The sequence below is a fragment of the Miniopterus schreibersii genome (genome assembly GCF_964146895.1).
Source record: "Miniopterus schreibersii genome assembly, chromosome: 4".
Lineage (NCBI taxonomy): Eukaryota > Metazoa > Chordata > Mammalia > Chiroptera > Miniopteridae > Miniopterus > Miniopterus schreibersii.
In genome coordinates, this window is record NC_138105.1 from 62,361,660 (window position 1) to 62,387,584 (window position 25,925).

Sequence of the window (25,925 nt, forward strand, 5' to 3'; positions counted from 1 at the left end):
AGTTTTCTCTGATTCCCCCACCCACACCTGCAAGACTGGGCAAGGTGGAGCTCTGGACCCTTCAAAAGCATCATGCTGACCCTTTCTCTTTTCAGCAGGGAGTTTATGTTTCCTCTGTAGGGGGCCTGTTCCAGAAGCCACCCTTTAATCTTGGTGCTGTTTGAAACCGTTTCAGGACCACCAGGCCCCAAAGGTGATCAAGGCGATGAAGGGAAGGAAGGCGAGCCTGGAATCCCTGGATTACCTGGACTTCGAGGTAATGGGGAAGCCCCTGGGGGGCACCTGCGCATATAGGAAGGGGAGGGGCTCCCTATCCATTCCTGACCTGTCCTTTCTCATTGGTATTTGTTGCGGGGCTCCCTGGGAGAGTGCACAATCAACTCAGCCTCAAATGGTCTGTTCTGTTAAGAGACTGATAGGTTATTGGTGTAACAATAGGACAGAGCAAATATTTTTTCATAGAAAATACCAGGATTTGAAGGAAAAGGGTACATGAGAGGCTCACAGCTCCCTGAAGCCACTTTCCACCCCAGGAGTCAGGGTCCATGTAATCAGGGCCTTCAGAAGGAATTGAGGGTGTTCTGCGATCCAGACCAACCCTCCAATGATGCGGTGCCCCCTCAATGAATCACCAGGCACCTGACACCCCCACCTCCTGCTGAACCTGCGCAGGTCAATAAACACCTGCTCCTCTCCTACCTCTCTCTCTCTCCTGCTACGTACACTAGTGACAGCTCTGGAGATCCAGTGGCTGGTAGGGAGGGTGCTTTCTGGCCTTCTGGAGAGAATACAGTAAGTCATCACTTAATGTCATCAATGGGTTCTGTGATTTTAAGTGAAGCAACGTATACTGAACCAATTTCACCATAGGCTAATTGATATAAATGCATTAAGTTCCTACGGCATCCTGTCAATGTTATAACGAAATGACATTGAATGAAGTGATGTTATTCAAGGATGTGCTGTATGTTCTTAGTCTTATTGTCTCAGAAGTTCCTGTTCCATTACTTTATCAAACTTTGAGTCCCAGTCTGTCCATTCCTGAGCCTCTACTGTGAGCAACATTTTTCTAGGAGAGTGTAAAATCTTCTGCATAACATAAGAAAAGGAGTTTGTCTGGGGAAAGGTGTCTGCTTATTTATACCAGGAATCATACCTCCAAACCATCTCCTTTCTAAATCTCTAAGGAAGTTGCAAGCAGGAGTGGAGGCAGGGCTGGTGGAGGGAGAGCCCATGGCCTGGCCTCCACGCCCTGCCTCCTCCTCTCAAGGGAGCTCCCTACGCTCAAAATTGGGGATGCCCAGGGCTCCCAGTGCTGCGGCACCCCTTTTCCAGCTTTAGTAAATTATAGGATGGGGAGCCCTGGGCACATCCTGCAGTAGAGTCGCATTCTGTGGCATCAGGGCCATTGGACTCTAAGAGCATTGTGTTAGGAAGGAAAAAAAAAAATTAAGCCCTTCTCTGAGGTCCTGCCACCCTCTTGGGACCACCTGCCCTCTTCCAGCCATTTGAAATTAACTCTAGAGAAATAATTAGTGGGAGACAGGTTTTTCCACATCAGAGAAAAAGCCCAAAGAAAACCAGCTAACATTCAATGCAGCAAAGAACAGTTAATCAATTAATGAAGGCTTCTTTCCTTTGCAGAGATAACTGTGAGCGTAGGTCGGGCCACTGGGTGAGAGTGTTTGTTGATTCTGGCTCTCCCTGGTGGCATGCGGGCAGTGGCTGTGGGGCCTCCTGCTCAGGAGCCCTAGGGCCTGCTCTACCAGCAGGCCATCCGTCCCATTTACTGACCTTGCTGACTTTACCCCTCCTCCTCAGCCTACAATCCCTGTCCCTAGACTTCCCTGTGTTTACCACAGGAAAGGACCTTTTGATTTTTTTCTTAAATCTGATGGGAGCTATTTCATCTTCCACCCACCCTAAGTACCAGTAAATCTTTTTCATCAGTGTGAGATGAAGTCGACCAACCCTGAGCTTTTAGTTCAGAAAGACCAGGGCTCAGATCCAGCCTCATGGTCACTCTGCTGTGTGACCATGAGCAGGTTACTTAATCTCTCTGGGCCTCAGTTTCCTCATTCGTGACACAAGTGAAAAAATACTTACCTTAGTTTATCGTGAGAGTTAAATAAGATACTTTATACAAAGCATCCAGAGCAGTGCCTGGCACATAAAAAATACTCCAAAGTGAGCCCAGCTGGCATGGCTCAGTGGTTGAGCATTGACCTAGGGTCCAGGAGATTTCAGTTCGATTCCCAGTCAGGGCACATGCCTGGGTAGTGGGCTCAATCCCCTACAGGGGGCATGTGGGAGGTAGCCGATCAATGACTCTCATCATTGATGTTTCTATCTCTCTCTTTCTTCCTCTCTCTGAAATCAATAAAGACATTAAATATATATATATATATATATATATATATATATATATATATATATACATATATATATATATATGCTCCAAAAAATGCTCAAAAAGAAAAACTTGGCCAAATCTAAATCTCTAGCACAGTTAAAGATAAAGGGACACCTCCCAAATGGGGTTGGCACCACCACCATCACTCACAGTAGAATTGGATTTTTTGGGGGGAAGTGTCCAGCCTAACTGGATAAAAGGTGTCGATGGGGCAGGTTTACACTGACCTTTGGGACACCACCTCTCCAGCATCTTTAAGATACTTGAGAGGAATCAAGAAGCAGAGGCAACGGGAGGGTTAATGGTTAAAGTCAACTGCTGAGCCAAACAATGACCTCTAAGGGCCCCAACTTGTCTCTTGTCTCCCCAGGTCTACCAGGGGAGAGAGGAACTCCAGGACTGCCTGGCCCCAAGGGTGATGATGGGAGGCCCGGAGCCACAGGAGTGATGGGCATGCGCGGGTTCAAAGGTAATAATGAATCTCAGCACCCTTGCTCAGGTTGGCCCCTGGGCACCAGCATGAGCATTGCAGTAGGTGGACTGGCTCTGAATTCTGGCTCTGCCACTCACCAGCTGAGTGAATTTGAGCAAGTCATTTACTCTCATCATTCACCATCAGTTTCTTTATCCCCAAACCAGAAATTCTCATGATGCCATATTTCACAGAGCTGTCATGAGGATTCAGTGGGATGTATACATGTGAAAACACTTTGTAAGCTCTGAAGTGCTGTCGAAATGCACAGGAGAACCAGCATTACTACTGGTTGCAGCTCAGAGGAAGCCAAGCCAGGAGAGAGCCTGCAGGAGAAACAGAGGCTGCAGACCCAGGATTTCCACCTCCTCTCCAGTGCTGCCACCTTCCTCACAGTCCATCATCATCTTTGTGTTCCCCAAATATGTCAAATTTTAATCCATTCTCAGCTTTACATTGCCGATAGTGTTTCTTCTGATTTTTCTTCCTATTGATAGCCACCTTGTTTGTTTTCAAGGGAGCCCACTTTTTAGTCAGTCCCTGTCTTTCCACATTTATTTCGAGAGTGTCCAAACCTCCCTCATTACAGAAGACAATGAAGAAATATGCTTTTTCCCCAGGTTCGATCTCCTCACTTGTTAAGATGAAATCTAAGAAAAACGTGCTGTTATTCATTCCCACCCCATGTCTAGGATAGTCTCTTAATCTTGCATCACTGGGAACTTTTTTTCTACTTTCTGGTTGGTGATTAAAGAGGCTGAGGTTTTCCTTCCTTTTATGATCCACATTTTTTAAAATTGATTTTGAAACAAAGTACCAAAGCAAAACATGCTTGTTGAAAAAAAATTAACAAAACAGAAACATGGACTATAAAGTCGAAAGTCAGCCCCCTCTCCCTTGGTCCCTTATGCTCTTACTATAAACAGTTTGGAGCATATCCTGCCAGACCTTTTTCTAACCACATTCATATTTACATATATGGTTGCCTTTGTTTTTTTCAAAACTTGGGTCATACTTGGTATCCTCCCCTGGAACTTGCTGGCTTGCATATTTTCACCAGACACCATGCCATGGGCCAAATTAAAATTTGTAGATTGCTTTCTGAAGGAAGAATTACCTCATCATTGTAACACCTGTTTGAGTGGTGTCAGGACCTACTACTTCTTTGTAGGGTGAGATGCTACCTGGGAAAAGAGCTCTGTTCTTCTGACTGTTTCCTGGGAAGGAGATGGCACAATTCCCTGGGAACTCTCCCTCGTGTTTTATAGCCTCCCCCACTAGTGAATCTGCCTAACACAGAACTGGAGAACCTGAGTCTCTCTCTAGGTAACTGAAGACCCTTCTTCCTTCCCTCTTCTTATTGCTTATTAGCACAAACTTGGATGTGAACTTCTAAAACCTTGAGTGTTTAATAGAAATATCTTTGCTTTGTCTTCTTTCTGCTGAATACCATGTACTCTTTTTTTTTAATTTATAAGAAGAATGTGTTTATTCAGTCCACAAATATTTATTGAGTGCCAGGTACCAGCTAAGAATAATTAGCATCACTAGGAATGTAACAATGAAAAAGACATATGACCCCTGCATTTTAAAATAATTCAAATTTACTTTCTTTTGTTTAGGCATCTTTTATTTATTTATTTTTATATATTTTTATTGTTGACAGTATTATAGATGTCCCCCATTTCCTACCCCCTCAGCCCCGCCCCTCTTCCCACTCCCCCTAGGCCTTCACCACACTTTTGTCTGTGTCCATGGGCTCTGGATCTGGAGAGTATTATGCTAAGTAAAACAAGCCAGTCAGAGAAAGACAAATATCACATGATCTCACTTATCTGTGGAATCTAATGGACAAAATAAATTGACCAATAAAATAAGTCCCAAGACATGGAAGAAACGGATATATCTCAGAGTGGGAAGTGGGCCGAGGAGATGAGAAAAACCAAAGACCCCTTTAGTCTGTGCTGGTTTTCGAGGCTTTAATGAGGAGGAAACGAAACTCCTCAGCTGGGCGCCTCCTCCCTCCCAGGGTGACCAGGACCAGCGGCCCTCTCCTGCCATGCCCTGCCCTCCTAAGGCTCTCCCTGGTCCTAGGTTAATATGTCTCCTGCAGAGAGTACGTTAATTACCATTAGGACTGATTTCCGTTTCCAATGCCAGTTTTCTCCTCTGTTTCAGGTGACCGAGGACCAAAAGGAGAGAAAGGAGATAAAGGAGACAGAGCGGGGGATGCCAGTAAGGAAATTTTATTGGGGGTCACTGGATTTTGTGTCAGCATAAGAGTATCTGTCACCCAGGAAGCCCCACAAGTTTGGGGGTCCAGGGGCTGGATCCAGGGGCAGGGCTTTGGTGTCAAAGGAGCCCCCTACCTGTGTCAGGGCTCCAGCAAGGGACAGGTATACTCCAGGGGCACAGGCCACGTTCCCAGGTGTGGTATAAGCCCAGTGATTTTGTGGAAGGGCCTGGAGGCAGACTGCCTGGGCTCCCCCCTGGCTGCCTCACTAGCTAGCTATGTAATCTCTGGGCCTCAGTTTTCTCATCTATAGAATGAGCATAAAAGAGCCCATACATCATAGGATCACTGTGAGCATTAAATGACTTAATCCACATAAAGTGCATATTACAGTGCCTGAGCAGGCGGTTAGGACTCTGTAAGTGTTCATTATTATTCTATGTAATATACCAATTCAGACATACTTCCTGAAATCATTGAAGATGCTTGCTAAAATTCAGTTACTGACCTCGTTAGAAATGCATGACTTCCCTGGGTACTTAATGTGGGGAAAGGCATGGAGGCAAAGCAGAATCCCTTCGTTTTCCTCCTTTGCCACTAACTGAGCAGAGGTGTGAGGGATCTCAGTATCTGGCAGACCACTGAGTCTAGGGAAGGGTGTCTTTCTGACAAGGGTCCTTCCTAAAATGTTTACAAGGCGAGCCCGCTTATCTAGGTAACACCCTTTTCTAGGGTTTAGTCTCCCCGCTACATGTAGAACCTTGGAGAGATTGCCAGAAGAGAATGAGTCTCCTAGCCAAGTCTCAATGAATAGTGTCTCCTAACCAAGTTGCCAAAAAATGCCGACATCTAGTATTTGCTGGGCTCTGAAATGCTGCCACCCCGTGTGAGGCGTAAACGGATTGCCCCCTTCCAGGGATCTGTACTGCAGTCTTGGCTCTCCAGGGAGATAGCTGGGAAAGTGCCTGCCTCCAGATTCTACTCTAGACACTCAGGGACATACACTTCTGCAGATTCACACTTTGGACCCAGATTGAGAGTTTCCCTAAGGCCCATCTTTGGTTTCAGTAGGTCCTAAAATGACACTTTCATCCCAGTCATGCATGACCAGAAGACCTCACTCCTTAACAGTGCGCTTTTCCAAGGTGTCCTGAAACTTCAACTTGCCTCCTACTTCCACAGCCTTTCCCTTTCTGGGGGCAGTAATTAAGGATCAAACAGAGGAAATGTTTGTGACAGCACTTTGTCACTAAAGTGATGGACATACCTGAGGACAATGTATGCCTACACTTACCCTGGACTCCACACACCCACCTTACCTTAGGTGCTGTAACCCACAAAGCAATCTATATGTTTCAGAGTCTTTCTAGCATTATCTAGCGTCCCTTTCAAGGGCAGCCAAAGGCTAAGCTAGGAGTGTCCTGGCCAGATGAGGAGATCTGTTGGACCCTGCAGAAGCCAAAAGGAAAGTTTTGATGGCAAAGGAAGGGAGTCTGGATATGATCTAGAACATCTGTGACATATCAGTCACATTTATGAATTGGGCTGGGCACCATACTTTGTCTTTGGGTTGCTGCCTTCTCCTGCTCTCTTTGTTGACTGCGCTCTGATGGAGTGCCGCCAAGGTAGCTGAGAAGGACCATGGCATTTAGCTGTGTGAAATAAACAACTCCTGATGGGGTGGCAGGAAGGGAGGAACTGTGGAAAGATGACCTTTAGAAGGAAATCAGAAACGCTGCCCACATACCAGAGGGGTGCTGGTCAAGAACTCTTTGGCAACTGTTGTTCAGCTGGTTTGAGAGGCGAGAGGAAGTCTGTGCTCGCCAAGCCCGGGGAGAGGTGGTGGTCATCAGTCACCACTAATCCCAAGGATGCTTTTGTCACTGTTTAACTTACCTTTGTGGGCCCAGCTGGCTGGGCTCTGCACTTGGATTGGGCTCGGAGGCTGGGGGCACAGTATGGGAGGTGGGAGCTGAGCCACAGTGGTGTGGGGTTCCCCTGGGCATGGGTGGGGAGCTTGGGGGAAGGACGTCTAATCCACTTGGCCCTGGAGCCTATTGACTGCACTGAAAGAGGCTGATGTAAGCTCTGGACAGCCCCTCCTCAGGGACTGCTGGCATTCTTTCCTGCCGTGAGGAGGCTACACCCTCACTGGAACCCAGAGGTCAGACAACAGCCCTTGCACAAAGCTCTAAGTCTCTCCTTCCTGTCCAGTGATGAAACCCAAAAATGTCACCATCGGTGATAGAGCAGGGAAGTGAAGTGGCTCAGCAGAGACAGCTCCATCAATGAGAGGCTTTGTATAGCATGCAGAGAAATGTAGGAGACATAGAGGAATTGTAAGACAACAAAAATAAAGACCATTCATCCAGCTCCCTGTTTTCAGACTCCCCAAGTGTGGAACTGACTCTTCTAAGGCAAGGCCAGAGGCAGAACCAAGAACCTAGGCCTCTGACTTATCTGACTCTGGAATGAGAGCTAGGCCCCTGGTCTTGAAGGGTAGGGTTGGGCTCCTTAAAATCCCCTCACCTGGACATACAGAATTTAGGCTGAAAGGGGCCAGTGCAGCAATTCAGAGCTAAGATCTATGTCTTCTCACGGCCTCCACCCCCTGGCCTGCCTCTGACCACATAAAACCCATGCTGTGTTGAGACTCCTGGTTATGTTTCCAAGGAGCTCCAATCCCAGAGGCATTAACTATATCCCTGGGACTGAGGGTCTGAGGAAGAAGCCAAGGATCATCTTTCAGAAGAGTACAGAAATTCTGACCCACACTGACTGCCCACTTCCGGGGGTTGTTACTCATTCCCTGGGCCCAGCCCCCCCCCCCCCCATAAGGCCTTATGGGTGGGAAGAAGGAGTTCTCAGCATCAGAGCTCTACCCTCCTTCAGAAAGGAATACAGTGGAGGAGGGACTCTCTTCTGGTACCCTGGTTTGTGCTGAGGCCATGGAACCTTTACCAAACACCTCTCACCTTTAGCAGCAGGTGGGGATGTTGCTACATGAAAGGGATTGATGAGAAAAATAAGATTGACACTCCTCAGGTCAAAATCAGAAATCAGGGGTTTCCTTTTAAGAGGGCATTGCAGAGAAGACTTCTTGCAATGTTTTAAGTCAATATTACAATGTATTTGTACAAGGTCTTGCGATTGTTTGAATATGTTTTGATCTGGAGTCATAGGATTTTAGAGTTGGGTGGGATTTCAGATCAACTCCTCTCCCATTCCCAAGCCCACCCCACGCGTTCACTAAACAGGGAGAAAGAACAGAGAGCTGGAGAGACAACAGCCCCCAGGCTAGGTCATGGCCAAACTGGGTCTAGAATCTAGATCTCCTGATTTCTGCTTGATGAGAGCTAAAGGTTTTTTTGTTTTTTGTTTTTTTTTTTCAGGCAAGGGTGATATTAGTCATTCTGTTAGATGTTTGGCTTTGGGGAGTTTGGCCAGGAAAGATATATACATCTCAAGACAGAAAGACATTTGTTTTACCCTCGTATATGGTCCATTTGCAAGAAAAATAAATAGTATTTTTGCAGCTAGGGGGTGGGTAAAGGATTCAGTTTTGTTTAAGCCCCACAGCATGAATTTAAAGCAGGATATAAACTCAGATTGTTTAAAATATTTTCCTCAATTTGGTTTCACATGGAAAATATATGCAGGATGACCTAGGGTTAATTCTAAGCCAGCGCGTGTTGATACTTATCATTGGCATCTCAGAAAACTTGAAAAATGTCCAACATCTTGTGTGTGTTTTTAATATTTAGAGACGTAAGTTTGAGGAGGGGACAGTGGGCACCTCAGTGTGCAGTATAGGCTCAAAATAAATGTTCAGGATAGTGGCTCCTAGACAGTTTCCCCCCAGCTGCTGAGATGTTTCTATCTGTTTTAGAATAAGGGGTGTAAAGAGGGTCCTTAGGCGCCCCTGAACTCTCCCCCTGCCCTCCCTGCACAGCCGGCTGCAGGCAGTGCCCCAGGCCAGGAGCGACAGAGCTTCTGGACCTTTTGTATACAATCCTATTTCTTTATTCACTTGGTGCATAGGCATCCTGTTTTCCTCATGCAACTTGAATAGCCCAACCACAACATGATTAAAAGTAAACCACACTCCTAAGAAAAATGAGCCGCTCGCAGAAACACTACCAACAGGCTTGCACCTCGCACTATGGGAGTAAAGCTTCTGTGTTTATCAGTTCACTCAGTTCTCACAGTGATGTTCGGGGGCACAGTTAGGTGCATGTGGGAGAGAGGGGAGGCCCGCCTGAAGTCACCGAGGTCCATAAGGTGCGAAGATGGCACGGATCGGGGCTGGCCCGGGGTCCTTCTGCCGCCATCCTGAGTTATCTTTTATCCTCCGGGCCTTCGACAGTGTGGGGTCCCTATGGGCCACTCTGTCTGTTCTTAGTGGTTTAGTATGAAGGTGCTAATTCCCTCTTTAGCGATTCTTGGTTACTTTTAAGGTACTCTTCCCTGTCTCCGTGTTTGCTCTTTATTTCAGCAAGCCTCGGCTGCCTTACCCACCTCTGTGGCTCTGAGATAGGCCAGAGTGTGCTTTTCACAGTGGGTGCAGGGGTGAGGGGGTGCAGCTGCCCGCAAAGCCCTTCCCAGAGAGGTGTGTGGGGACCAATGGTCAGGAGTTCAGGCTTGACCTCTGGGCACTGGGAGGCCAGGATGGGCTGTAAGCAGGGAATGACTTGGCAGCGACTGACGGGGGAGAGAACTAGACTGGGACCCAGACCAAGGGGTAACAAAGCCTCAGCTTCCCTGATGGCCCTCAATACCGCGACCAGTGCGGGGCACAGGGTGGGCAGACCCTTCCTCCCCCTGGAAAATCTATATTCCAAGTTCATGTTTCTCTGCTGCTCCTGTTCCTCCTCTTGTCTGAGCAGCTTCCCCTTTAGAAAGTCCTGCTTTTCAGAAACAGTTCGTGGGAAGATGACATGTGAGCTCTGGGGAGCAGCACAGGCCATGGAGTAGCAATCCTGAGACCTGAGTCCCCTTCTGACCCAGCCCTGAGGCCAGTGCCTCGGCCTCCCCCGGCCGCAATTTCCTTTTCCCCAGTTCTGTGCAGAGAATAGGATCTGGCCTTCTGAGCATTCTGGTTTGCCAAGAGCCTATCTTAAGCCTTCCAAAAACAAATCCAGTGCCTTTTCCTGAAAGCTTCCTAGTGACCCCCTCCAGGAAAGCTTTTACATGGCTGTGTCCAGAAAACGTTTCCGTTCAGATTAATGCTAACCTTGGTGCAATAGCTTCAAACAGATTCGAGAGAGCTGGAAAAGCAGAAGTCCTGGCTCCTTGAAGATACCAGGTGGTAAAATGTGGGTGTGCGGTGGGGACGCCCAAGAAATAGTGTCAAACCCAATATAAGAAATAGTGTTCCTGTTTCTAGGAACAGCTGAGCTATCGAACCCTGTTACATTCATGTCTTATAAAAGGGCAGAGAGAAGAGCTGCGGCATGGGCCCTAGTGAGGAAAAACAGCTCAGGCAGGAGAAAGAAGCCCCCTTGGGAATCAGTGCTGTAGCGGTGCTAAGAGGTCACTAACAGGACCGCTAATGCTTGTTTTCTAAATACATGCTAAGTGAGAGTAGGAACCAACTGAAAGCCAAAGCTGAGGTCTAGCTGGGAGAAAATAAACATGCCAGTGTTTGGAGTTTATGTTAAGAATTAGCAGCCAAGCATGTAAGTGGAACTTGAGAAGGTTTGCACTTTCAACTGTCTAGTGGGGTATTTCATGCTTGCAAGTGGAGGTAACCAGTTTGTTCCCTAAACACCTATCATGAGTGAGCTAGGGGGTCTGTCACATGCTGTCTCCATCTTCCCCCTTACCTGTGTTTAGCTGGCACGCTGTGCCCATCCTTCCAAGAAGGGCCTGGAGGCAGTTCCTGCTGAGACTGGCATTCCCACCCCCCTGGCAAACATGTGGTGGTCTCTAGGATTTTCCCTGCAAGAAAACTCCTTTAGGAACACAAACTTTCAGACTGAAGGTGAGCAAGGAACTTTCTCCAAAAACAATGCCTCAGCACCACTGAAGAATTGGAGTTCTGGTCTTTGATGTGGGTTTTGTACAAAGAAAGTTTAAAGTTGAGACGTACTTTAAAACCAGGAATGGTTAAACTGCTTATGTAGAAAGCAATTCAAATAAACTCAGGAATTGTTCTTAATCCCCATGACCCTGCGCCCTCTCCTCTGAGGATGGGAGGAAGGAAGGCATGCTGAAGGCACTGCAGATTCCATCTGGGAGGTCCTGCAGTGTCTTTTTGATATAACTGAATCAGCTTTAGCTGTGCTGTATGAACTTCACAGCCCCACCTTGACAATGGGGAACACCCTGGGGCTGTACTTGGAACCAGTTATCTAGACGGACTTGTTTCCCCTGGCCAGGATTTCAGCCTTTCTTCTAAAGGGCCTGTTGTAGAGTTCTGATAGAAGAAAGAAGGTGAAAGAGGGAGGCACAGCCTGTGGATATCGCGGGGGTCTTGTGGGTGCTGTGATAGGAGGGGGTCATGGCTGGTTTCCTCACTGACTCAAAAGCTGGTGAGTTCCTCATCACAGTCCCTCAGTCCCTCAGTCACTCAGTATAATCCTTGGAGCCTATATTGAGTTCAACACTATTTCTTGAGAACCGACCACCCCAGTCGCTCGCTGAGCTCATGTATATTTCAGAGTAACCCCCTAGCAAGGGTGGGGAATGCCAGGCCCGCGTTTGGTCTGGCCCTGCCAAGGCAACTGCAGGCAGAACTCGAAATTCAATAAATATAGGAGCTTTTTTCATGGCTAACTTTTAAGTTGATAATTTTGTATTGCCCATGAATAATGTTATAAATATCCAAATGGCCCTTGGCAGAAAAAAGTTTCCCCACCCCTATGAGTCTAAGGTATGTGTGGTTATCCCAGATGAGTAAACTATTCTGAGAGGTTAGTTAATTACTTGCCCAAGGTCATAGAGCTAGAAAGTGGTCAACATGGTGCTAAAGGAAGGTCCTGTTTCAAGGACTGAAAGTAGTGGGGATGGAGAAGCATTCCAGCAAGGGGTCTCAGGCTTTGAACTTGAAAGAGAGTAGAACTCAGAGAAGAAACAGGACAAGGTGGGGACTGCATGTGAGTGAAGGCAGAGGGTGTGAAAGAGCCTTCTTAGGAAAGGCCACTAGTTCTAGACATTGGACTCAGAGGTCTAGGCAGTGGGTCCACGAAGCCTTCAAAGGGCTTCCATATAAGCATCATACTTCCTCACAGCTATATGTCAAATGAGAGCTCAGCATCATTGACTTTCTCCTGGCTCTACAGCATTTCTGTCTAGTACTAAAGGCCTGATGACTCTCACTGCCTTTTGAGAGGCCCCAGGAGCAAAAGCAAGACCAAGGACTCACCTCTGCACTGAGCTGCCCAGTAACTTCCTATAAATCCAGCTGTGAGCAGAACTTCTGGGCCTTAGAGACATCCTGCCACTGTGATGTGGAGAGCTCCTGGCTCCGGGCTGGGCAGGAAAAATGCTTCACTTACTACTTGAACAGACACGTTTTCCTTGAACGCCTACTAGGAGCCAGGCAGCATGATCAGGGCATTGAAGAAGTAAAATCAGCCAAGACTAACTCCCAGTTTCCAAAGAACCTGCAGTAGAACTGGGAAGACCAACGGGTGAGTCAACAGTTAAACCTATCCAGCATGATTAGTGCAGTGTTAACTTGGGAGACATTTCTGTTACATCTTTTACGCAGAGATGCCCAAACACCCAGTGTGATGCACAATCAAAGACACACTACAGTGGCCCCATGGGCTGTGGGTCTGGAGACTCAGGTGTGGCCACTTTGTCCTGTGACCTTGAGAAAGTCACTTTCCTTCTCTGAGTCTCAGCTTCCTCGCCTGTTAAATGGGTATGATACCACCCACCTTAGAGGAGGACTGAAAAGATCAAATGAGACCATCTAACAAAATTTCTTTGAAGAGGCACAGAGCACCATATTAAGAGCATATTAAGTTTCCTAATTACCATTAGGAAATAGCATTTTATAAAGCACACCCACAGGCCAGACCACATTTTAAAAGTGATGCCTTCCAGCAGAACCTGACCAGAAATTCCTTAGTTTGCTTGTGGGATGGCTGCTGTCCTTCCATAAGAACCACATTTCCTGTGGATATCAGGGGGGAAAAGAAATATCATGTCTACAGAAGGACGCAGCCCAACTTTCTCCACCTCAGGGAGGTGGGGCTCGGAGGCCCAGGCTGCAGGAGGCTGAGGGCATGGGGAGTTCTTTCTTCACAGAGAATAAAAGTTCAACTTCCTTAGTGGGCAGCTGGTCCAGATTATGGCCTGGGCTCTACTCTGCAGCTGCAGAAAATCAGAGCCTGTTTTCCCAGCCCCATGTGTTTATTTCTGTTCTCCACAACCTCCTTTCTTTTGACTTGTTTTGCTTTGGCAGAGGCCTGGAAGTCAGGATAAACAAACCTAAAGGAGCTGTGATGTTTTGGGCTCAGACTGGGTTTCCCTCCTCTCCTTTTCTTTAGAAGCAAAGTTCTCTGGGCTTTGGGGCCCTCCTGATGCACAGCAAAGCGGGTTCTAAGCCTTTTTAGGCATCAGTTATGTTCCTAGAGCCCCTCCAAAGGCCTGTGAATCCCATTCATTCATTCACTCACTCACTCACTCCCTCACTCGCCCATTCAGTACAGTTTGTTGAGCACTGACGTGTGCCAGGCTCCCTGCCTGCAAGTAGGGCTGCAGTGGTGAACCACAGGGGTGCTATGGTGGTGGCTTTCACGGGGCTTACACTGGTGAGCGAAGAAAGACTTGGAAGAAGGAATGGCAGTGTAACATTTCTCATATCTGGAGAGCACTTCCTGGGGCCACAGGTCAGGGAAACCCTCCCAGAGGGGGTGGCATCTATATGCCTTACTCACAAGGCCTGACAGCTGTGTAGCTGGGACTTGATCCCAAATCGATCCCTTCAAACAGTGCTCTCAGCCCTGGCAGTGCATTTACATCACTGTGAACTATTGGAAACTATCCTCGCCCCCCCTTGGTAAATTTCAAAGTGTCCCAGGAGATTCTTCCATGAACCCAGGGCCAAGAACCAAGAATCCAAGGCTCTTTTCCTTGCTTTTAAAGACACTAATTACTGTAGATCCTGTAAGGCTGTTTGGAGATAGGTGAAAGGTATCTTATGCGGGGGGGGGGGGGGGGGGGCGGCTACTATGAAATATTTGTCTTAAGTATTCAGTCTGACAGTCATGTGTGTGGTTTGAAAATGAAAGGACTTTGCTCTTCTCCCTGGCTCCACCTTGTAGTGGCTGTGCGACCATCAGCAAATTACTTGACTTCTCTGGGCTCATTTTCTTTTCCGTTAAGTGGGAGCCGTAACAACTAACTCACGGACCTGTTGTGAAGAATAATGGGAAAATGCGTGCTGAGGCACTTCGCACATGCCTGACACGTAGGAGGAGCTGAGTATACGTTAGTTCCTTTCACTGTCCATCCTTGACTTGAAATCTCTCCTGGGTAGCACCCAGGACCTGGCTTTGTTGAGATTGGGTTTGAGGGTGGCTCTGAGCCAGGTGTGGACAAGCCCAGCCCTGGAAACCAGCTCTTGAGCTGGTAACCACTGGCCATTCAGCTGTCCTCCTAGACCCACTGAGGGGCTGAGTAATGAAGCCACCCCCTCGGTTGTGCTCCCACCAGTTGATGGAGAAAGAGGAAGATATTTCACATCTCACTCTCCTATTATAAGCACAAAACCAAAACCCAAAGCATAGAGAGTAAAACAAAGGTAGGGACTAATTAGATGAAGAAACACTGGAGCCATTTGGAGATACCAGCACCCTGTGAGTAAAATCAGATGCTGGTTTTAAAATCCTGGAATGGATTCCCAAGAGATACTGTCAAGTTCCCTTCCATTCCCAGGGGCAGGATGAGCAGCTGTTAGGCGTGGCGCAGAGCGGAGAGGATTCCTGTGTTTGAAGTGGGAGGGGGTCGCTCAAGCCCCTTCCAGCTCTGTAACTCAATAGTCAAAGCCAGGGAGTCTGGGGCAGACCCAGCCTGCTTTGTCTAGGACCTTGCTTTTCCTATACGTGTATTTACAAGACAAAGAGAACAAAGATACACTCATTTTGAGAAGTAGATCCCCACATATGATATTTGTAAAGGTCTGTGCTGGGAGCTCCACAGTGGCCTCAGCCCTAGCGCCACATTCCAAGGCCATTCCAGAGCTGCCTTGCCTAAGGACTCACGTTCAGCTCACATTAGAGAGCAGAAAGTTGCTGACAGCAGGAGCCGGTCTTCTGCCAAAGCCCCGGGCCCCTCCCCTAACATGCTAAGGAGCCAGGAACTGTGCCCTGGGGAGAGCAGAGGAAGTTAGGAGGAGAGTAACCCGATTGGAAGGGTGAGCCTCCTTTTGCCCCCCCCTCACCATGCAGCAGGGTTGCTTTGCAAAGAGGGTTTCAAGGATATACTCCTGCTCTGGGCCGCTGTATCCAAGCCATCCTCAGCAACTCATGAAGACCCCTCAGAGCTGACCCATGTGTTGCTGGGCAACAAGCTGACCGGCTAGGGGTGGGAGCTCACAGTGCGAGGTGCCCATAACGTGCCACATACTACTGCTCCCAACCGCCCCTGAGAGGTCACATCTGGCCAGTAGTGGAGCCAGAATTCAAACCTGTGCCTAAATACAGACCCAGCCTCTCTTCCCTGTTGCCTCCCCACAGGGATCACCCCCACCATGTTTTCCTCCATCCAAATTCCCAAATCCACCCAGGGCCCAAGAGACAAGTAGCTAAGCCCTTAGATTGGCGTGTTGGATTCACAGGTGCTCTCTTTGGGTATTTTTGCTGGCAAGGACCAAGGACTCATTGGGTCACTTCAAGTAATGAGGGCTTATGGTAAGGACACCGCCTATAGAAGATCAGGATTCATAATATAAGTGGGCCTTGCAGAGCCTGGAAGGGGAAGGTGATTCCGACCCAAGGCAGTTCTGGGGCCTCGGCACTAGGGGTTCATGTCTTCACTGCAGTGTCTCATCTTCAACAGGGCTCATTAATTCCTGGCCCTGCCTCTTTTTGCTTCTGCTTCTGCTCAGCTCTCTCCATTTCCCCCAGCTCAGACTCCTAAGGGAATCTAGGTGGTCCTGCCAATTATCATCATGGTGGTTTAGACAGAACTTTTGAGCTAGACCAAGCACTCATGGCCTTACCCATGTGTAAGGAAATGGGCAGCGAGCATGGCTTGCACCTTGACCAGCTTGTCTAATGCGTCTTGTCACATCTGATGTTAAAGATAAACAAAGCCAGATAATAGTTAAAGTGGTCAGGACGGATTTTAATCAGTAATATACAATTGCAATAAGAAAACTGAACTCAATTTTGATTTGTACAGAGGTGACTGGGCATTTGAAAGGGACAATGAGGAGATTGGGAAGGGGGTGAGTGGGGGCTCAGTAGAGTCAGGGAAGTGAAAAATCACAAAAAGCAGGAAGGGGGTTGGTCCCTATGAAACCCAAAGAGGCTAAGAGGCAGGGCCCTATCTTCAGATGTTGGCTGGACAAATAGTAGATTCTTTTGATAACCTTGAGTTTTCTCAGGCAGGGACTTTAAGGGAGGCTAGGGCCATCCAAGGGATGTGGCTTTGAGCTGTTAAAAATTATGTTAGTGTAGCCCTAGTCAATTTTGCTCAGTGGTTAGAGAGTTGGCCCTCAGACTGAAGAGTCTCAGGTTCGATTCTGGTCAGGGGCACATACCTCGGTCGCAGGCTTGATCCCTGGCCCTGGTGGCTTGGGTAGCGGGCAGGGTGGGTAGAGCAGGTCAGGAAATGAGGAGGTGGGTTCTATGGTTGGTGCTGCAGCTGGGCAGAAAGCTCCACACAGTGGTTAGAACTACCAATGCTCCAGAAAACTTGAGGTGAAATAATCAAACTTCTGACCTGAGAGGAAACAGGGAGGAAGCCCAGCTAGAAAAGGCTAGTTCCCTGGGCTCCTTACATCAGCTTCCTCCCATATGGTTACATAGTAAGGCAAGGAAGCGCTGATTCCGGTCTCGGCTTTGATTTGAAGGGATTCTTCTCTGTCTGCTTCTTTGTGTAAAAGTGAGGGACCTGTAACCCCAAATCTTGGGCAACAGGAAAAAAACAGAGGCCATGCCCTATGAATATCTGGCTGTCTGTGCTGTGGGGGTGCAAGGAGAAGCCCACCCAGGTCTCCCCATCCAAGATGGGGCCTCCACTCCTCTCCATTCCTTCCTCTGTTTCTGTTCCCAGCGATGCACTCATCAGTCCTTGAGCATAGTTGTATTTGTTTTTTAGCTTTACTGTTAATCTTTCCCACTAAAACAGCAGACCATGAAGGCAGAGACTTTGTTCCTGGATGTGCCCACAGTTCCTAGAACAGGACCAGGCCCCTAAGGGATGGTTAGTCACTGACTTCACTACACAAAGAAGCGAAGGGAGTGAGCTCAGGCTGGCCAGAGCGGAGAGGACAAGGGAGAGTCTCAACGTCAGTCCTGGCTGCCCACCCTGCACCAGCCTCTTCCTATTATTTTGGCCCGACGCCTTGAACTCTGCCTGGGCTGCTTGGACCCACAGCATCGTCCTTCCACTTTCCTGCTACTATGACCCCCACCAAGACTTCTGTTGGAGGCCTCCTTGGCAGGGTGCTGACAGAGGTGAGCAGGTCTGTGAGAAATCAAGGCTGACGTCTCAGCCTCGACAGCCTACCCAGGGCCAAGCCCCCAGCCAGCCAGAGGCCAGGCCTCATTTGCTGCTGCTGGCCCAGGTTAGTGCGTTATTACCTTTGGGGGGGTTTCTCTGTCTCAGACCTGGCCTCTGCCTTCCGGCTTCTCTCCAGGTTTTCCATCTCTCGATTTTGTGTGTTCTCTTGCTCATCCTCACAAACCTAGTGGGAGTTTGTGTTTTTAATAAATTTGAATGGAGAGAATGGTGAGAGACGCGGGATGCACAGAAAATGGCATTGAACACTTTGAGGAGCCTCTGAAAGTCTTTGCCCTGTAATTTTTCAGCATCTTGGGAGTGGTACGCTTTCCTGGTGGCTCATTTGGTTCCCCTGTGCAGAATATTCTGGGGTTTCCCCAACCCCACTTGTCACTGTGTCACAGTACAGTGTCCCCACCTCTACCCTATATGTCCCAGGTGATTTCTGGCTGCAAAAAAAAAAAAAATACAACTCTGACATCTTCCCTGGTATTGGAACCATGAACACTGGAACTGAATGGAGCATTACAGAGCATCTGAGCCTGGCACTCCCGGTACCATCCACACACATGTATGACCTCAAAATCATTTGGGACACGTGAAAAATATAGATCCCTGATCACTGCCACCAAGATTATGACCCAGTAGGTCTGAGTGGGCCCAGGAATCTGCATTTTCACAGGCAGAGCACAGTGGATTTTTTTAGGGCAGTGAAACTAATCTATATGATACTATATGGGTGGATACATTTGTCCGAACACATAGAACATACACCACCAAAGAGTGAACCATAACGTAAACTATGGACTTTGGGTGATTATGATGTGTTAATGTAGGTTTATTGATTGCAACTAATGTACCACTTTGGGGGGAATGTTGATAATGGGGGAGGCTGTGCAAGTGTAGGGGTCCAAGAGGGTGTATGGGAAACCTCTGTATCCGCCTGTCAATTTTCCTGTGAACCTAAAACTGCTCTAAAAAAGTAAAGTCTATTCTCATAGATACAGACAACAGATGCTGGTCACCAGAGAGGGGGGCGGGTGAGGGTGAGGTGCAGAAGGTGAAGGGATTAAGAAGTACAAATTGGAAATTACAAAACAGTCACGGGGATGTAAAGTGCGGCATAGGAAATAGAGTCAATAATATTGTAGTAACTATGCAGGGTGCCAGGTGGGTGCTGGAAATATGGGGGGAGCACTCTGTGAAGTGCATGGTTGTCTGACCACTGTGCTATACAGTGGAAACTAATACAAAATAATACTGAATGTAAACTGTAATTTTCAAAAAAAAGAAAAGAAATTCTATTAAGAGAAAGTAAGAGAGAGAGAGAGAAGGCTGATAAGGGCAGTGGTGCCATGGCGTCTGCTGGCCACAGCTTCGGTTGTGGCTGTAGCCCTAGCCCCCCTTCCCTGTGCAGGAGGGGATTGGTAGAGGGGAATCAGGGAAGACCCGGGGGCGCGGTATCCAGAGCAGAGCAGTGACTGTGGGCTGCTCCCAACAGGTGGCTTGGAAGCGCTAATGATCCGACTGGTGAATGGCTCGGGCCCACACGAGGGCCGGGTGGAGGTGTACCATGACCGGCGCTGGGGCACCGTGTGCGATGATGGCTGGGACAAGAAGGATGGGGACGTGGTGTGCCGCATGCTGGGCTTTCGTGGCGCAGAGGAGGTGTCCCGGACTGCTCGATTCGGGCAAGGTAAGGTACACCGGAGGAAAAATACACAGGGAAAAGTCCCAGGAGTCCTAGGAGTGGTCTCCTCTCCAAAGCTCAAGTCCCCTCTGCAGCAATCCTGCCATGTGTCACCTGGCCTCTGCCCAGATACTCCCTGCAACCAGGAGCTCACTGTCCCCCAGGCAAGCCGGGCCTGTCTTTGGACAATTCTGACCGTGCTGAATGACTACAGCGACTTGTGGTATGGCATGAGAGGAGGCCCACATGTCCTGTCCAGATAGGGAAATGGAGCCAGGCCACATCCAGACTGGTCACTGCTCACAGCTGCCTTTCTCCCCATCCCAACTATGGGCTGCTGCAGTTCTTGCTCAGAATCTTGTCCCTTAGATCTCAGTCACTGCTATGGACTGAATATTTGTATCTCCCCCAAATTCATGTGCTGAAATCTTCTTTTTTTTTTTCTTTTTCTTTTTTTAAATATATCTTTATTGATTTCAGAGAGAGGAAAGGAGAGGGGGAGAGAGAGACAGAAACATCAATGATGAGAGAGTCACTGATCAAGCCCACAACCGGGCATGTGCCCTGACTGGGAATCGAACCCTGATCGCCTGGATCCCAGGTCGACGCTCAACCACTGAGCCACGCCCGGCCAGGCCATGTGCTGAAATCTTCAACGTGGCATTAGGAGAGGGGGAAGTGATCAGGTCACCAGTGGACCCTTGTGACGGGATTAGTGCCCTTATAAGAGGGACCCCTATGAGCTCCCTTATCACCCTTCTGTGAGGAGACAGAGAAGTCTAAACCTGAAAGGTGGCCCTCACCTGACCGTGCTGGCACCCTGGTCTCAGACTTCCAGCATCTGGAACCATGAGAAATAAATGCTTATTGTTTGTAAGCCACCCAGTCTGTGGTGCTTTGTTACAGCAGCCCAGGCAGACCAAGACAATCGCATTGACCAAAAGTGACTCTTGGTGAAATCTGTTGTGACAGCTGGCGGAGAGTGGCCACTTGACCCCACACATACTGGCCTCTCTACTTCAAAGGCCAGAGTGCACAAAGGGCTCAAAGGGCCCAGCTCCAGGAGGGCAGCCCACCGGGGCAGAGCACTTGCCTCCCACGTAACATCTTGGACTGGATTTCAGCCTATTTTCTTCAAGAAAAACCTCCATTTCTGTTTGCATGAGGAACAGAAACGGTGGGAACAGTCCTCACTTTCAGTGTTTGAATCCAATGAAGACTTCTTCCTAATAAGTGGAAGTAAAAACTTTTTTGGTGGGCGGGGGGGGCGGAATCATGAACTCTTTTAAAGAAGCCAAAATGGGCCCTTTCAATGTCATGGGCAGTGTTAGCCTAAAACTGAGACTTTGTGGCCTTTTTCATTTCCCCTTGATTTTTATATCGTATGACAGGTGGAGAAGTTCTAAAATTGCAACTTGATTCTGTAAACCAGTCAGTGGGAAGCTGGACTTGCTTCCATGTCACATCAAATTTGCACCACGTTTTCGCCCATCATGATCCTCTATTCACATTTGGACTGTTAACCTGGGGCCTGTTCAGTACTTTATTTGTTTTGGGTGTGACGAATCCCACATCGCTCTTGGGCCTGCAGCCTTTTCCTGGGTAATTTGTAAACTGATGTGTTTTCCAGGAGACATTTAATCTGCAAGTTATTGCTCGGCCTAAAGGGTTTATTGTGTAAGAGGCACAGGGTATCTGGCCAGGGAAGAGGTTCTGCTGAAGAAACAGCATCTGAGAGGACAGCGGAAGGAGGCCTCTCCTCCCACCTCTCCCCAGTTCACTGCTCGGCAGTCCTGTGACAACAGATACTGCAGATCTCTGCATAACAGAAATATTAGTTCATGAGATTGATTTAGGGTTCCCCCCATGCAGTTCGAGAGTGACAGTTCTAAGGTTTTAACTGTCAGTGCTGACAATTCCTCTAAAAGGTGAGGTTGTCTGGCTGCTGAGAGAGGGGAGGAGGCAAGGCCAGCATCAGAATGTAGGGACGATTTATGATCTCATTTGACTTGCTCAGGTTGACACAGCCAGTAACATTGAAACCCACTTCATAACCTTTAACCTCATGCTTTTGGGTGTTGGCTCATAGACCTAACAAGCTAGAGTGCTGGAGTGACCAACCATCCCAGTTTCCCAAGACTTGAATCGAGGTCTGTCCCGTATTGCAAAGCCCTAATTCTGTGTCCCAGTGCTTCTCATACTTTAACGCAGAACCACTTGGTTAAAAGGTAGAGTCTAGTTCAGTAGGTCCAGGGCGGGACCCGAGATTTTACATTTCTAACAAGCTCTAGGTGATGCCCATGCTGTGGGCCAGGACCACACTTTGAGTAGCGAAGCTCTAAGCATTGCTTCCATGGCAGCCCCGAAGCTCAGCCATCCTTGCAGAGAGCCCCCAAATGGGCTCCCCACTATGTAGGGTCTGATACAGTCATCAGCCCAGAGAGCCCACCAGAACCATGGGGTGGTGGTCCTGCCAGTTCATCAGTGGAGACTCCAGGTGACTTCTGGTGCAGCCCACTCTCCTCTCCACTGACCCCTCTGACCTCAGACAAGCCCTCTCCATTTCCTCTTGGAGCCTCACCAAGCTGCCCTATTTCCCTGACATTTTTGAGGGACCTCAATGCCAAGTTTATGTCCCTTAAGGCTCAAATACAATCCTGGAAAAGCCATCGAACGGCTCCTCTGCATGGGCACTTACAGATCTGCAGTTAATCCCCTTAAGATCTGGGTGAACAGAGCTGACTGCAGACAAAACTCATATAGTTTGTCTTAGGGACCTTATATTTGAGGAGCTGACCTAAGTACTATGGTTAGGGATGCTTCTGCCTGCCATCAAATATATGTCTGGTTATATTGTTACATTTTGGGGTGCTCTGCCATTCCAGTACCATTGTTTGGGGCTCATAGAATAGGAACCATCTAGGTTAAACTTCAAAAGATTGAAGATAATTATTGGCACTGAAATACTTGGTAATGGGACATTGGATCTGTCCAATCAGGATCTGCCTGACATTGTCTGATCTGGCTCTGCCTGAGTATTCATCAACAAAGACTGCAACGTGTCATATCTCAAAATTATGCAGTGTCTCATATAAAGTGTGGGCCTGGAAAGTGACTTGGGCTTGAGTTCAGACTCTGCCACTTACAAGCTGAGAAGCCTTGCATCAAGTGCTTTCTGAGCCTCAGTTTTCCCATCTATGAAATGGGTTTGTTAATACCTGTCCCACAGCATTGTGGTGGGAATGGACGAAGATCATATGTGTAAGATGCCTGACACATAGGAAATAGAAAATACGACCATCACTACTATCAATTATTGTTATTCTGCCCTCAAGAAACTGAGCCCAGAAAATAAGTATTTGGTCTTGATGGGGTGGAAAGGGCAGGTGGGAGCCACTAGAGTTGCCAGCACAGCCTAGGAGAGCTTGGTCGAGGACAGACACAGCAGTGCTCCCGTTTCTCTTCTGTCCTGCTCTCCTGCATATCTGTTAAGAAACCGTGTTGACTTGTCTCCGCAGGCACAGGGAGGATTTGGATGGATGATGTCGCCTGCAAGGGCACAGAGGATGCCATCTTCCGCTGCAACTTCTCCAAGTGGGGGGTGACAAACTGTGGACATGCTGAGGATGCCGGGGTGACATGCATCAGACCCTGAAAGTGGACACAGCCAAGGTCCGGGCCCTGCTGCCCAGCCCCCTTCCTGCATTCCTGGGGGGGGGGGTTCACTGGGGTTCCCCTGACCACACCTCTGCCCTGCCCAGTCCAGCATCCCCCTGCCCTTCACCCCTATCCCAGGACCGCAGTGGCCTGTCCTCATTCTCCTCTTGGACACCTGCTCCAAACTGTAACTCTGGGGTCCACTGCCTGTCTGTCCCTTCCTCCAGAGCTCCGGAATGCGGAGTCCCGGTCCATTGGATCACCATTTTGCCGAGCTTTCTAAGCACCATCATCAGGCCTCGATATCCATGTTCCCTTTGGTCTGTTAGTCACAGGTGACTGCTGAGACTATGTTAGAGACGAATGCCGCAGTGGAGATGGAGGGAGGTATAACAGATCGTTCACTCTTCAGATGATTCCCAAACCTCGGTTCAGCCAAAAGCTTTGACATCTTCCTTCCCAGCAAGAGACAATTCTGGATGATTCATTTTCCCCTCTCTGCACTGCCGCCACATCCTTTTGTTAGTTTGGGGAAGGGACAGCTATAGGAGTGAGAGGAAAATGCAAGTCACCTGCAGGAATTAACTTGATTTCGGAGAAGGGGAGTGAAACTAGCATGTGTTGAGTGACCACCCTGTGTACTACATAGTACCTTGGGTGGAGAATTTATTTATCCACTTTGCAGCATTTCTGCAAGGCATGTCAGCTTAGGTAAGTAAGATCTTACCTGCATTCATCTGGCCCATAAGTCCTAAAATCGAGAATGACTACAACCATTGTTTCCGCCTGAACCTCTGGGTGTCTTTGCTAGGCTTGAGCAAGAAGCTTGGGTGTGAGACCTGTGTGCCTAGAAGGTTACATACTCCTAAGCCTGTGAAGTATGGGTGCAAGATCAGACATGACTGGCTTCTAGGCCAACCATCCACATAGAAGGAAGGATGGTTTGGAGGGTGACATGGGGCTATCAGTGTTAAACAGAGACCAACACTCAGTCATCGGGCAGTCAGGGTTAAAGCCAAGTCTCCTGTGTCTCAGAGCTCTTAGGAGGTAATGATATTGAACCTTTCAGGCCTCTTTGGGTGTGATCCTGTGGTCAGGAGAACATGTGTCCTGATGGGTCCTATATGAGTAGAAGGAAATGAGGACTCCTTATAATCTCCAGGGGAAGAAGGGGCCCTGGGCTTCTGCAAATCCTCAATCTGTACCCCTCTCCTGGTGACGGGGGTATCATATTCTGCTTTTGACAAAAGAGGGAGGTCAAACCGAGCCATCGATGTGTTCTAGGACTAGGAGAGCTACGTGGTAGCGAGGGAGCACAGACCCACCGCACTTGGGGAAGCCGCAGACTCACAGTCAGGCCTTGGACACACAGCCACCTGTTAGATCCGGTGAGCATCAGCCTGCCTGGGCAAGGTGGCACCTGGGACCCTCCAGGTGCGGGCCCAACAAAGCTCCTGGCTGACAACTGAACTAATATGTGCTGTTGGCTGCTCTTTGCTTACCATGTGCTTCTGATTCATCAATGTCCTAATGATCAGAGACTCTCCTTCTGACCAATTGCTATGTTTACATAACTCGCATGTACTCATGCATTTTTTCCAGAGCCAATATATGTATGCATATATAAACATGGCACTGTTTACGTCATAGCTCAGCACATTGCAAAGTTTGTATTAAAAAAACACTACAGGTGGAAAGATGTCACATTGAATGAAGTAGATTCCCAGTTATCCCTCCGTAGAAGACACTTAGTTGGTCTTTTCATTTGGGAAAACACAAGTCTTGTTTTACATCAAATAAAAATGATGGTGATAAGTGTTTGAACCTTAAAATAAAAGTCTACTAGTTTACATACCTACTTAAGAGGACATGGAAATCCCCATGGACCTGTATTTCAGGGACTAAAGGAAATTAGGCCTGGCCTAAAATACATCAGACCTTTTGTAAGAAAAAATTTCAATAAAGCTAAGAACATGTCACTGACAAGCTTCGTATCACCTTTTTTTTCCTCTCATGAAAACCCAGTGAGATGGTGGGGTCATTTCTCAGTGGGACTGTGGTGGAATGGACATCTTATAAGAAGGTGCCTTATTACTTCTGGAGGACAGTAAACAACACAGACCAAGGACATGGTGGAGCATGATGTCTGAAGCCTTGTTTGATCACCTAAGGAAAGGGTCCCAAGCAACAGAACAATAATCAAGGCCTGGCCTATAAGACAATTGCTTTTGTAGTCAGTAAAGGAAAAAACACTTGTCTCTTTCCTCACATCTCCAGAGTTTTTACCTAGGGATGTGCTTCCACCTGGAGATCTTTCACATGTAAGAAGATCGTCCAGATTTAGGTACAAGGTCTGTGAAGTCGCTGAGCCTACTCACCTGATGAGAGGCAGGACCTCCCAGGCTAGGACCTGAGCAGTGCATGGGGATGGCCCAGGCCACTGCATAGCCCTGGCCATGTGCTCATAACTGGCATCTCTGGGAATATCTATCTAATGGCCCCAAGCTTGCTATGGGCCCTGATATTTGGTAAAGGGAGTCAACAGAGAAAAGTTGACTTCTGGAAATCCACAGAGGAGGCGTCCTGGTTTTCTCCTCTAAAAACCAGGCGATACCCACCCCCAAGTCACTGTGTTTCCTATTCTGTAAACAGCCCCCATGGGAAAGGGCAGCAGCCTGTCTTGTCCTGCCCTCTCTGACGTCTACAAGGCACACTGATGCCCTCATCTCAAACGCCTGGGAGGGACAACCTTCGGGGCCTACGTATGCTGTGGTTA

General features: G+C 48.2%; 1 protein-coding gene across 3 annotated transcripts in view; it reads left to right on the forward strand.

The window, feature by feature from the left end:
• The window catches only part of SCARA5 (scavenger receptor class A member 5), a 96,951-nt gene extending 71,818 nt beyond the window's left edge, over positions 1-25,133 (forward strand). For 2 of the 3 annotated variants that reach the window (XM_081135675.1, XM_081135676.1), the window contains exons 5-9: positions 176-256; positions 2,784-2,882; positions 5,064-5,120; positions 19,304-19,498; positions 23,011-25,133. In XM_081135675.1, the coding sequence (XP_080991801.1) occupies positions 176-256; positions 2,784-2,882; positions 5,064-5,120; positions 19,304-19,498; positions 23,011-23,147 (569 nt within the window). In that variant the 3' untranslated portion in view covers positions 23,148-25,133. The remainder of the gene's footprint in view (positions 1-175; positions 257-2,783; positions 2,883-5,063; positions 5,121-19,303; positions 19,499-23,010) is intronic. The other variant, XM_081135677.1, reaches the window with a different exon arrangement.
• Positions 25,134-25,925: the final 792 nt, after the last annotated feature.